Source organism: Epargyreus clarus, unplaced genomic scaffold, assembly GCF_041222505.1.
Source record: "Epargyreus clarus isolate Ecla_fem2 unplaced genomic scaffold, WU_Ecla_fem_2.2 ptg000009l, whole genome shotgun sequence".
NCBI lineage: Eukaryota > Metazoa > Arthropoda > Insecta > Lepidoptera > Hesperiidae > Epargyreus > Epargyreus clarus.
This window is the reverse complement of record NW_027332217.1, coordinates 5,608,988-5,622,486: the sequence shown is the minus strand read 5'-3', so window position 1 is coordinate 5,622,486 and position 13,499 is coordinate 5,608,988. Positions and strand designations below refer to the sequence as shown.

At 34.0% G+C, this 13,499-nt stretch overlaps 1 protein-coding gene across 7 annotated transcripts in view; it reads left to right on the top strand.

The window, feature by feature from the left end:
- kn (EBF transcription factor knot) overlaps positions 1–12,618 on the top strand; it is a 66,932-nt gene extending 54,314 nt beyond the window's left edge. The window contains exons 8-16 of one of the 7 annotated variants that reach the window (XM_073076504.1): positions 1,271–1,352; positions 4,340–4,457; positions 7,249–7,406; positions 7,506–7,632; positions 8,021–8,109; positions 8,608–8,782; positions 9,380–9,511; positions 10,391–10,678; positions 11,227–11,362. In XM_073076504.1, the coding sequence (XP_072932605.1) occupies positions 1,271–1,352; positions 4,340–4,457; positions 7,249–7,406; positions 7,506–7,632; positions 8,021–8,109; positions 8,608–8,782; positions 9,380–9,511; positions 10,391–10,678; positions 11,227–11,228 (1,171 nt within the window). In that variant the 3' untranslated portion in view covers positions 11,229–11,362. Of the gene's footprint in view, positions 1–1,270; positions 1,353–4,339; positions 4,485–7,248; positions 7,407–7,505; positions 7,633–8,017; positions 8,110–8,607; positions 8,783–9,365; positions 9,512–10,390; positions 10,679–11,226 lie in introns of those variants that run through there. The other 6 variants (XM_073076503.1, XM_073076502.1, XM_073076501.1 and 3 more) reach the window with 6 other exon arrangements.
- The last annotated feature ends 881 nt before the right edge of the window (positions 12,619–13,499 follow it).

Below are 13,499 nucleotides of genomic sequence, written 5' to 3'. Positions count from 1 at the left end.
TACTGAGTAAATCTCAGATATACTCATTACTCGTATAACGTAAATATAACAATAATTTTGGAATGACGTCAATTTTCCAATGTATTGGGATATGTAACTTAACTTCAAGTTATAAATGTACTTTGCTAGATTGTGTAGTTATAGTAACGACAAGGGAATCAAATTCACACTACGATCTCAAACATTGACTGTAAAGTTTTAGTAGCCGAGGGGTACTAACAGCGCGCTACATATCCGCGTCTGTTGGCACAGCAATATTCGGCGTGGCGGCACTGCCGGTGCCGGAGGCTATGTAAAATATTTCTGCTAAAGCATTCATCGTGATCGCCTGCCTGATCGCACGCTCCATGTTACGCATCGCCCAACTTACCGACACAACTCGCGTATACCTTATCGACACCGAATAAAGACCAGTTTCAAAAACTCCGGCGAGCCAAACAATTGCAAAGATCAACCATTGTATGTAATCCGATATGCCGATAGTTGAGCCTATAGACTTTCTGCTGAAATTGTTTGATTTCGTTTCAGGGCCTATCGTTTTTACGCGTCTGAAAAAATATTTTTTTCTCTGACAAAACTTCTCTTGTCTAAAAAGATATAAAAATGCGCTCGGCTGAAACCTGGCACTCAATGATAGTTCTACGAAAATAAAAATAAAAACGCAACGGAAGCAATAGTTACAAATTTGGGAACACGGGAAACAAATTAGTTAGAGCCACTAAATGGTTGATTTTATGGCATCTTGTCAAGTGGAAACAGCTGATGTTTCAGAGCGATAGTCGAGATTTTTTATTGTCTTCCTAAGGAAAACGAATGCTGTTAATACAGTTAAATTTGCACAAGATAATTTATTTTTAGGAATTTGAGAATGAAAAAAAGTTAGTGAAAAATCTGTAATTTATAGTAAGACCTACTCAGACGAATGTTTGTATTTTCTATCTAAAATGTCCTAGTAGAATATAAATTTATACTCATGTAAGACTAATGTATATACCATTTCAGTATTTTTTTTTATTTTAGTTATGTTAAATGTTATTTTGATTTATAAAGTTTATTTATCCATACTTTTAAGTCATCGGAATCCGTTCAAGCAACGTTGTCACATTCGACGTTTTCGTGCACTTTTTGTTACATTTTGTTAATAATTAGGTATTAATGTATCCGTTTCGTTAAATATTAATGGAGTCACATGTTCTCCACTTTATCTTTAACCAGAAGCACATTTTATTATTGACATTATTTTCGAAATTAAAGGTAGTTTTTGTTTCAGGTTTTTTCTCAAGTTCTTCCTGAAATGCAACCAGAATTGTTTGAAGAATGCTGGAAACCCTCGAGATATGAGAAGATTTCAAGTAAGTTTTATTAATGAACTTTCTGTGTATTTAAATTTTAGTGTAAAAAGTGGGCATGCAGTAAATAACGACGAATAACGTGTTTGGTTCAAGCAGGAACTTAAAAACCCGTTGTTAATTTAAATTCTGGGCATATGTTATCTAGTGACACTAATATCTGTATTAAATTTATTATGTATCTGTGTGCACTCAATTTAATTAATATTTTTAATTGTATAAAAACACAAATTAATAAAATTAGAGCTTAAACATATTTTTGTACCAGCTATATAACAAAGACAATCTCAAAATATTCATGGGTTTACCCTATAAAAGCGACATGTGTTGCCCCAATTTTGTTAACACAAAAAAACTAGAATTCTAACTTTGTAACTAGAATCACGTAATCTGAAAGCTTATCCGCTGTAGGCTGTAGTATCCGAATTCGTAACAGTATTCAGTTCACCCGTAATTACTTGCGCTGTCGACGGCTAAATGGTAGCTTGTTTACTAGACGCGAGGAAAAATTGCCGTGTTACTGCACGCGCCCGCCCGTATTGCTCTAGTTAAGGTCCAACTTACAAGCTGAAGAGGGGATACACATACCTAGTAATTGTTATACAATGCCGACCTATAATTATACGACTGACCTAAATTATAAGAGTTGGTTGTATAACCTATTGCCAAAGATCGTCTTTATTGTAACATAGGCTATATTTTTAAGCAGTCGGATTTTTGTGTTGATAATATTTGTTTAGTTACACTGACGTATGTTAATTGATTGTGTGTTTGTTTGAAAGTGAAAATAAAATTTAGTGTATGGGAAAACAGTGATATGTCGCGCACTCTCTTGTGAGTGATTATCTACTTTTAGGCGAGGCGGAAAGTACCGTAAATTCGTTAAAAATAGTATATAAAAATAATTAGAATAGGTTTAAAAAATTATTTATTTTTGTTAGGGCAGTTAGTGAATATTTACAATATTTAAATTACTGAAATGTTTTTTTGGTCTAACTCTTATGTCTTGTACCACAATCGCTCACCCTTAGCTGAAGGAAGGGTTGCGTTCACGACACTTGAATATTTGAAGCGCCTCCAATTTAGGGGAGGGATGAAATTAAATTTATTTACACCAGTTTATCTATTTACTTTCCGACCTTTAACTTCAGTTTTTGATTTTACAAATTAGGATATCTTTTCGGGTCGATAAATTTTGTAATATATTTTCATACAATCTTCTATTTATATTTAAAGTTAAGGCAAAATTTTGTATTGTTATTAACATTTATTTTAAAAACTTCTCGTAAATTCGATTAAATCAAAATCGAAAAATAGTCGATTAAAATCAGAAAACTACTGGCTTCATTTTTAAGGCATTTCTATTTAAAGTCAGACTCACGAATAAAAAATATGTATTTATAAGATTTATCTTCGTACTTAGTGTGTGTGAGTATAATTTAACTAATCCTAGATTTAACTAACTACATATAAATATGAGTAGAGTTACAACAAAACTAAACAACAATATTTCACAGTTACACATTCGTAGACCCATTTACACTCATTAGCGGCAGCCCTGACGTGACTAACGTTAAGGTGCATTCATACAGTCTACTTATGAGTACAAATTTGCTTCCATAGTTGGCTAAGACATATTTGTCTTACGTGTCCTCGTACAAACTTTAACCAAATATAGAACTTATCGCTTTAGTTATAACGTATGAAATACCTTAACGATTGTATTAGTGTGCGTGTGTAGTTATGTCTATATTTGGGCTTTCTGTGTGTCATTGAATAATTCAGTGGTCGTGGGGAACGTTTCAAGGGTAAGAATATATGGGAGCAATATATAAACTGTTCGTATTTTTAGATCAGGTCTGAAATTGAACTAGTACAGTCAATAATTTGTAGACGATAGTTTGGGGTGTTTATTAAAAAAATAAACTTCGGTGATTAATCGTTGATCTATTATACTATCATAGTATCATATAAATGTGTGAGTACCAACTGGAATTGATCATTTCTGATTTAAGAATGTATTAAAACAAAACTATGTATACTCAACATATTTTATTAAGTAGTTGATTTAGTTTTAAATATTTACCCTTAAACATTCCCGCCTATACTGAAATTCCCAATTCCCCATTCTAAAATATGTACCGATTGCCTATAAGCATTTTGTGTTTCTACTAAAAAAAATCTTTTTCTGTACTGACCCCCCATATCACTACATGTAATCGTACTTCTATCTATACCCACATCCTACATCATACCATATTGCCCCTTCATGCATAAATACACTAAAATAAGTCTCTCAATATGGTATACAAACTGCACTTCCTTGCATACCTATCGGAATTCGTCCATTTCGTTCCCGAGACATTGGCTCCTCCTCCCTGGGGACTTTCCCTCTCGGCTCTCTATGTGTGTGAGATGTGATTGTTTGTGCGTGTGGTATACGTCTATGGGTTTATTTTTGTACTAGTGAAATTGACTGATGATCTTGAACTTTTTTGGTATCGGTAAATATTTTGATATATTATGTGAACTCATATAAATAAATCAATTTGAAGTATAACGAAAGTTGTAAGAAAAGTCAAAGATACAAAGCTTAGTTAAAACTACTATCTAACTAAACAGACAGATATTACCACTGATTACGACGTTATTATTAAACTTCAAAACAAAATAAATGTCGCTTTAGTATTCATTAGTCAAGGTGTGATATATTTGTCATCATTAAGTAATATTGTTGAAATGGTATTGCTATATTTTTAAACCATGTTGATAAAATAGTTAGCGTTATATTACTAAAATAATAGATTAAAATAACAATATTTTACCATTTTCATGTATTGTATTATGTTAAAGTAGGTTTTGATACCTATTAACTGTGTTAGGCAGTATCAAAGCTTTCAAAAAATATATACCTAAACACGATGAATAACCTCTTTCCTTTGGCAAGACAGACAACAATGACGCGGTAATAACTGAATATTTGGTTACAGGTAGTAATATCAACGCAAGTGATGGTGGATGGGCCGCTGCTCGCGATATCGGACAACATGTTCGTCCACAACAACAGCAAGCACGGCCGCCGCGCGAAACGACTCGACCCTACAGAAGGTACTGACGCCGCGCCAGAACACACTTGTACGTTTTGTTTTTTTGTTTTCTTTTTTATTGTTTGGATTATTATTTACAACAATGTGACTAATAACGGAAATTGTGTTAGTCCAATGATTCTCAAGTATGTGAAGAATTCGATTGTAGACGCAAGAGTGTTCAGAAGATGTTAACCACTGTTAACATAAGTATAGTCTTACTAATCCTATATTTAACTAACTACCTATAAATATGAGTAAATAAAATATCAACGTAAGTGATGGTCAATGGGCCGATACTCGCGATATCGGACAACATGTTCGTCCACAACAACAGCAAGCACGGCCGCCGCGCGAAACGGCTTGACCCTACAGAAGGTACTGACGCCGCGCCAGAACACACTTGTACGTTTTGTTTTTTTTTTTGTTTCCTTTTTTATTGTTTGATTTATTATTTAGCTACGTGTCTAATAAAGGAAATTATATTAGTCAAACGATTCTCAAGTATAGAAACATTTGGTTGTAATTACAAGAGTGCTTAGAATTTTGTTAACGTACGGAGAATTTTTAAACACTTTGTACGAAATTTTTTGGATGCTATCAACTAGTAGGTATGACTAGACGTCTGTTAAAGTCAAGCAGTGATCTAATTAACGCATTCGATCAAAAGGAACCTATATTACGCGTAGAAAGTATTCTCTCGAAAAGAAAAGGGCTTATCTCTACAATCGTAGGTCAACCTATTTAAGGAATCTCAATAAAATTAATAATCATTAGATCAAATAATAATAATGTTAATTGACCGATCAGAAGACGATACAAGTAAAATTTGATAAGTGAATAGGTACACGATGATGTTTCAATGCTATGACTGTCAATGAAATTTAACGTGGCTGATAAGAAAGCACAGTAGATAAATCAATGTGAAACGCACCTCCAATTTATTTCGAAAACGTTTCCTAAAAGGCGCTTTTATAAATAAGTATGAAGTCAATCGGCGACAAATGTGTAAAAGTCATAATAAACCGTTTGAAGACGTCGTTTGTATGCAAGGAATCACTGTAGACATTTCGCAGGAAGTTGAGGCGGGGGGTGAGACAAAGGACGGAAGGGGGTGTTGAAGCGAGCATGAAGAGAATAGGGATAATTTAGTGAGGAATTATACTTCACGAAAACTTGGGATAGGTACGTTCCACGGGACATAGTTTTATCTTTAATTCAAGACAGCAAAAATTGATATAACTTGTTCATGTACCTGGTCATCGTCTTCTTGCACAATCCATCGTGATCCAGCGGGAAACTTCCCTTATCAGGCGGTGTCGGAATAAACTGTTTCTGACCAAACGTCATGGCAGTCGAAAAAACGGCAAATGGCAACTTGTTCATGGAATATTCAATTATTATTAATTTTGTAATTTGTAAATCATGTAGGAAATTATGTTTAGAACTAATTCAAAAGGCACATGAAATGATTATAGGAACAATGAAATACTTTTATAATAAAAACGAACTTGAACGGGTTCTTAAAGCCTTCGTAATTCGATTGGTATTTCATTGTCTCCTTTAGTTATTTCTATAACATAGGCGGTTACTTCTTCTACATATATTTTCAGTGTCAGATGGACCATATTCTTCCACTCCTCAATCTAAATTGTATTAATTAATATCATACAGTCTATCGCTCTTTATTTCAAACGTTAATAAAATACACGTGAAAATACCTGCACGCATTTCCGAGGCATTTAAATATCGTCAAAATTAATAAAGCTGAAGAGAATTCTACTCCACATTATGAGAGCGTCAAAAGTTTGGAAGACTAGACGGCGTGAAACCGACTTGAAGGGATTACACGGTGCGAATGAGAAAATTTGCACAACTTGATACTAGCTGTTACGTACCCAGAGAATTCCGTTAGAGGTGAAAGATTTAGTTCGTTTTTACTTTAAATTACTTTTGAATTATTTTTATTGTTTTTTATACATTTTAGTTTAATTTATTTGCGAAACTATTTGTAATTTGTTTCCTGTCGCATAATTGTCTTCGTTGTTTTTTTGTTTACTTGTTTTCAATTCCCCAATTTTTAACTAAAATTTGTGATATGTGTATTAGTCAAATATAATTACTTTTCAATATTAAATTTACTCGTAATATGATCAGAACGTTAATTATTTTTGAAACGAATACTTGTAGGCATGTTAACTTTTTTAAGTAGAGGCTTGGCTCCGTGAATATTAAAAATTGTCTCTATCGAGGGGATGAAGTAAAAAAATATTTTATTAGTCAAATTAAAAGGAACCTCCGACGTAATCTTCTTTCGTCCCCTTAAATTCACTTTCTCTTCTCGTCTTTATTACCGCGTCGTTTTGTTCGCAAGATTTGAGCGTCCCCCTGTTGTCTTCCGGCGCGTATCCCCCTCACTACAACCTTCTTGCATCTGTACTAACACTTCGATAATGTCATAACCACCGTTAAACTTTAATGTTGTTTCGACTTTAATGTTAATAGCTTGAACTCACATTTAATTACACCTCAAAGTTACTTTGTGTGATTTATTTTTATTGACATTGGTACTTTTACGAGCATGGTTGTCCTTTTCTAAACAACAGTCGAAGATATATACCTATCGAAGAAAGACGGGATAAGTTTCAGTAGCTGAAAGACTTTGTAAATTTTTGATAACTATTTATGGCTCAAAACACTTTGTTACTAAAATATTGTTTAACGATAAAAATTCGCTGACCGTATTTTTCTCATCAAGAATACCAAATTTTATCAACAAAATGTTAAGGCATTTCGTTTCTTATTGTCAACAGCCGGCTTATACCCACCGTTGCCAGTAGCAACGCCCTGTATCAAGGCTATTTCACCGAGTGAAGGTTGGACGTCAGGAGGTTCTACTGTGATAATAGTAGGCGATAACTTCTTCGACGGCCTTCAAGTAGTGTTTGGGACCATGTTAGTTTGGAGTGAGGTAAGATTTATCCAAATTTGATACTTATAAAATATTTTAATGGGTATGAAATATAATACTCGTAGAATTGTAATTAAGAAAAGTATCTCTTGTTGCCAGTTAATAACGTCACATGCAATAAGAGTACAAACGCCACCTCGACATATACCCGGTGTGGTCGAAGTTACCCTCTCGTACAAAAGTAAGCAGTTTTGCAAAGGTGCCCCTGGAAGATTCGTCTATGTTTGTGAGTATAGTATTCATTTTTAATCAAATTCATAAAAAAAAAATCTTCTGATTTAAAACCTCATTCTTAAGTTTTTAAATGTATATTTAGTGACGTGAAAACAATTATATGAAGATCTTAAGCTTAAAACGAATCAAACAATACTTTGAATTTCCGTTCAAGTATTTTTAGTTTCCATTACTTTTAAGTTTAAGTTATTTAACAAATTGAAGCAATTTCTTTACTATATTTATTTATATTGGATAATTTAATTACACCAATAGGTGACCCGGATCAGTTTAGGTCAGATTACTTATCGACATACAATTTCTTATACGATCCATCAATTAGGCTTCCATTTGTTAGCGGGGGCTAATGATTGATTTTGTTTTTCTGTTTCGCATAGCAGCGCTCAACGAACCCACGATAGATTACGGATTTCAGAGGCTCCAGAAACTTATACCAAGACATCCGGGCGACCCGGAAAAACTACCTAAGGTACGTCGATTCTAGTAACGTTAAAATTGATTTCACATAGTTCATGCGAATCTTAGTAAATACAGTAGTTCAAAATCAATTCGTAAGTTAATGTATGGTTTTTAAATTTCGAAGAATATTGTTATTTAAAATAATATTAAACTTTTACGCCGGTATAAAATCTTTTTCGTCTTGAATGAAAAAAGATTTTCGATATTGTAAACTATATAAGACCGATTTAGCTAACTTACCGTAATATGCGACTATTGTTCTTCACTTCTATTTTGTGTCGCACTACAGGCCATGAACTTCGATATAGTGATACAACTTTCTAGCAATGTAAACCTGATTCTCATGGTTCTATTTCATAACTTCTTATTTCCAAAAAAAAAAAGTTTTCTCGCTTTTCACTATTAAAAGGAATACATATCTCAAATAAAATGTTACAGTGAAAATCGCATTTTTTTTTTTCAAAATTACTTCTGTAGACAACTCAATATAATATATTTTTATAAACAGGAAATAATCCTAAAACGAGCAGCCGACCTAGCAGAGGCACTATACTCGATGCCCCGTAACAACCAGCTAGGGTTGGGCGCGCCACGGTCACCGCCAGCCAGTATGCCCTTCAACTCCTACACCGGACAGCTAGCTGTCAGCGTTCAGGACACCGCGGCGTCGCAGTGGACTGAAGGTGGGTTCAATATTAATTTAAGTTAGAAATTATCTTGCAACGTGCGGCGAATATAGCATAGACGATATTCTCGAAGCCTCGTAACAAACATCTGGCGTTGAGCGCTGTAGATGCGTCAACTCGTATAACTTCTAGTCTTTTTATGAATTTTAATAACTATGGCTATTAAATTGTATTGACTATGGCTGATATCTTGTATTAGGTATCCATTATCGAATTGTAGATATACATACTCGTAAAGTTTTGGTTTAAAATTAAATTTTGGCGTAGATATTAAGAAATTACCATATTGTAATCGGCATTGTAACTTTAAACGGACTCTATATTCACGGTAATTAATATGTCACGGTCACGGTAATAAATATGTTAATATGACTATCAACTTATAAGTCTACATGTACCATGATAGTATAGTTCGCTGTACTTAAGTCCAATAGCTAGTAGCTTTAAAGATACTAGATCGTTTACGTTTATCGGCCTTTGCCGAAGACATACTTCGGCAAAGTACGATAAACGTAGTAAACCCTGCTAAAGAATCTGGCAAATACCCGGATAAGCTAACGGCAGTGTTGGTGTTGACCAGGCTTTTTCTTTTAGAGGAGTACGCTCGCGGCGGCGGCGGGTCGGTGTCGCCGCGGTACTGCTCCGCGGCCAGCACGCCGCACGCGCCCGCGTACCCGCCGCAGCACTACCCCGCACCACCTACCTCGCTCTTCAACACTACCTCACGTGAGTAACGTAGATTATCGTTATTAGTAATCGATATATCATTTTTGCCTGTCAAAGATTGTTATGAATCACTTCATACTAGATGTTTAACTACTAAATATTGTAAAATTTATTTATACTAAACAGTGTCTCGATATTTGGTTGATTTAAGAATGTCAATTTCTTGATACTAGAGAGCTTCTCGATCTTGGTTAACTTAAAATTGGATAGAGGGACTATTAATAATGGACGTAAATAAACTGTCGGCAGTGATAGACTAGGATCCATAAGAGATTTAGTTTGTTGTACTCGTCGTTCACATAATATAACAAAAGTACAAGATCATTAACGAGTAATCTGCACCAGAGGCTTACTTATTCTTATTCTCTTCTTCGTTTATGTGTGCTATATGCAACATAGAATAACCCAAATAGCAGTAGGTAACGTTTCTGTAGATTTTAGCTAATCGGTTTCAAAATTTTCTATAATATCTAAAACATAATTAATATTAATTCTACTTCTAGTTTTATACTTTCTAACGTCTTTGTGCATAAATATTTTCCAAACTTTTTTACCGGTTGGTTTATTAGAATTTATTATTAATTTAATAATAATTTTGACTTACCACGGTATTTTATGTTTAGGTCTGTTTTTGAGTTTTTTTTACTAAGTTTATGTTTTAATATAATTTTCGCATTTTCATATTCCTGCCTTTGCATACTTTATGGATAGTTTCATAACACAATGTACATAGGAATAAAGAAACGCATTCAACACAGAATCAAGTGCTTGTTGCTTCACATTGGCATGCTAAATAAACAGGCTGACGCACGCTTCTCACGCTATGTCTATTTGTCCGTGTCGCTTTGTGTTAACCTCAGTTTTCTTTATCCCGTCCAGTGTCTCTAGGACCCTACCATCCGGCGAACGTGAATGGACATTTATCGTCTGACCATCACCACTATAACTCGTGTAACGCAAAAGATAGCGGGCATTACAGTGAAAGAAACGAGGAATGTAAGAGTGCGACCGACTATCCCGCAAACACTCATACAAAATGCACCAGCAACGATATGAAAGATCAACACAGTAAAGAGACTAAGCTAAGAAGCGCCTTTGCGGTTGTCAGACATAGTCCGCCCCGCGTCAATTTCCAACATCAACAGAATTGGCAACTCACAGTTCAGTGTTAGTAGATCCCGATTTTTCTTCTTTTGGTTCGCTTTACTTCCTAAGCTTTTATTGCTTCATGCACTCAGCGATTGCACAGTTTAAAACTACGTTTTCGATGTTTTTAACATTCTTTTAAACTACTTTTCAGAAATACAAGTGACATTAAATATCTTGTAATTTGAGTTAAACTACCCTTCTAATTTTTGCAACAAGTACCTACAAAGAATTAACTAACTTTATAATTTTTGTAAATCCTAAAATAACATTATATTATTAGGTGTGTGATAGATATTAGGTATATAGGTATATTATTAAATATAGATAGTCTAATTTTCAAAATACACTTAATATTTTTTTATCTCAACTAATACACAAATATTGAAAATATTTCCTTTTAATAACTAGAATGTCATAACAGACTGAATATCATAAAGATATGTTTAAATAACCGTTTTCTTTTATCTACACAATAATATTATTCTAAGTACCCACTTCCACACTTTGATACACTTCTAAAAGCCTGCGTCCTTAATAGTTTCGATTCAACGTTGTTTTCTTTGCAGGAATGGGCGGCCTAGTATCGTCGCCTTTCAGCGTCAACCCTTTCTCGCTGCCGACGTGCAGCGCGCAGCAGTACGCTCAAACGGCCCCTCTCGCCTCAAAGTAGCTGATGACCCCGTTTCTGTCAAAGTAACGCGCGTCAAACTTAGCGTGTGTGGATTACGTGGAACAAATGACGCTTGCTTAACGTCAGCGAGCTCTTTTCTGTTTCTAACTCTTCGTGCGTTCACACAATTTTATTTAAGTATAGTGCCCGCCAAACTGCTAGTCCGCTCTAAAGTTGTTGCGAGCAGGCTTAGTCATACAATATGCTATGGCGATGCGACTCAATTCTACATTCAGAGCGGACTAGCAGTTTGGTGCGGACTATACAAAGTAACGTACGCATCGACGTACGTATGCAGACTAATGCACTCTGAACTGAGTATCGATTTTCGACCAAACCTAGTTTCTAAATTCAGCCGATGCTAACTCGCGATATTCAGCAAGGTTACTTATAATATATTCATGTTTATGGGTGTCGTTTCATTTTCATAGCTTGTTTATATGGAACTGTAATCCTTGAGTTAATCAACACGTTCGTAGTCGTAAGTTATGTTCACGAATTATAATTAATAACAAAGCTCAAAGTACTCGTAAAAGTTTAATATTACACAAAAAGCTCATTCGAAAACCAAGAGGTGGGTGTGTGTATTTATAGAACATGTATATACAATGTAATTAATATGTAAATATTAGGCTAAACGATTAGATTCACACATTTCATAGTTTGGTTGCTAGAATAGTCATGTAGATTTTATATATCGCAGTCCGTAACATCTAATGAATCCAAATCCATGCTCAGTGCTAAATGAATCTTGTAAAAAGTTATTAAATACTCAAAATTGCTCTATCAATTAGTGTGCGTCAGTCATTTTCTTTTTTGTAAAATCTGTGATATATTTATTGTAAGTACTGTTGTAAATTTTAATAATAACTCATTTGTAAATTAATTCGATTCTTCGATTCGATTTAAATAGTTAATTAAGTTATCCACGGCTGCATAATTTTTGTAATGATTTGAAGAATTTAGGTAAGAATGTAAATCATATCTTGAAACCAAACATATCCTGTATGAAAATACGAATGAGTTCTAGAGAATATCGCACAAGGCCCAAAGAAAAGAACATATTTAGAAATAGGAAAATGTATACGAAATATAAAATATTATCTTACCCCGATCACTGCTTGAATGTTTCAAGAATGGTAACAGTATTTGGGGATTTTCTCCCGAACGAAATATGTAGCTACGTATATTATTTAAAGCAATTTTATATCTTATAAGAATTGTACATTGTAATCGTTCATAAAACAAACTATCACAAAAATACGAAATAAAATGATAATTATACACATTCAGTTGTTTTATTATCTTGAAATGGAGCTCTGATTAAGTATAATCATGTTCTGGAACTTGGGAGAGCCCTATTCTAACAGTTGACAGTTATCTTTATATTATAAGATAGAATTAAAATAATAACAGTAACTTTTATGTGAAGTAGGTACGTAGTAGTACGTACGAAGTAGGTTCTTTGTTTCATAATAAAACTAACTTTGCCTGTCATTTTTGATAATTTTCGTCTAATACTGCCAATAGGTAATTAAATCTTTATAAGATCAAAAACAGAATGCGACCTTAAATAATCATGTATTATCTTCTGGAATAGAGCTAAAATAATGAGTGGTATTATATGAATCAAAACAGAAAAGACCGTTAATGATACCAGCCTGCCAGCTTTATAACATCTACATCTGAGTCCTTATTAGGCATTAGAGAACCCATCCATCATGCTATCAAACAAAATATCTCCGTAAATAGTTTTAAAGCATTGTGATTTCACACATGCTACACTCGCACCCCACTTGTAATATTATAGCCATTTTTGTCCAAGGGTAATATTTTCCATTGTTATCCATGACTAGATAATGCATGGGTTTATCGCTGCTCCTAATTGTACTACTAAAGAATGGGGATCGTATTACTGAATTTACATCAAAATGGAGCAAACTTGTTGGAGTACGACTTGTTCTTTGTAAACATAAATTAATTATAATAATTTTACGCTCCGCTTTAAAGGGACTGCTAATGCATAGCTTGCTAAGTCAACTTGAAATTTATTTAAAATATGACGTGGCTGGTACAAAAATTATATCATACTCGTTTGAAAAGACAGTGGATTTAAAAAAATAAAGAAAATTTTGTTATTCGATACATAATATGGGATACATTATTCTA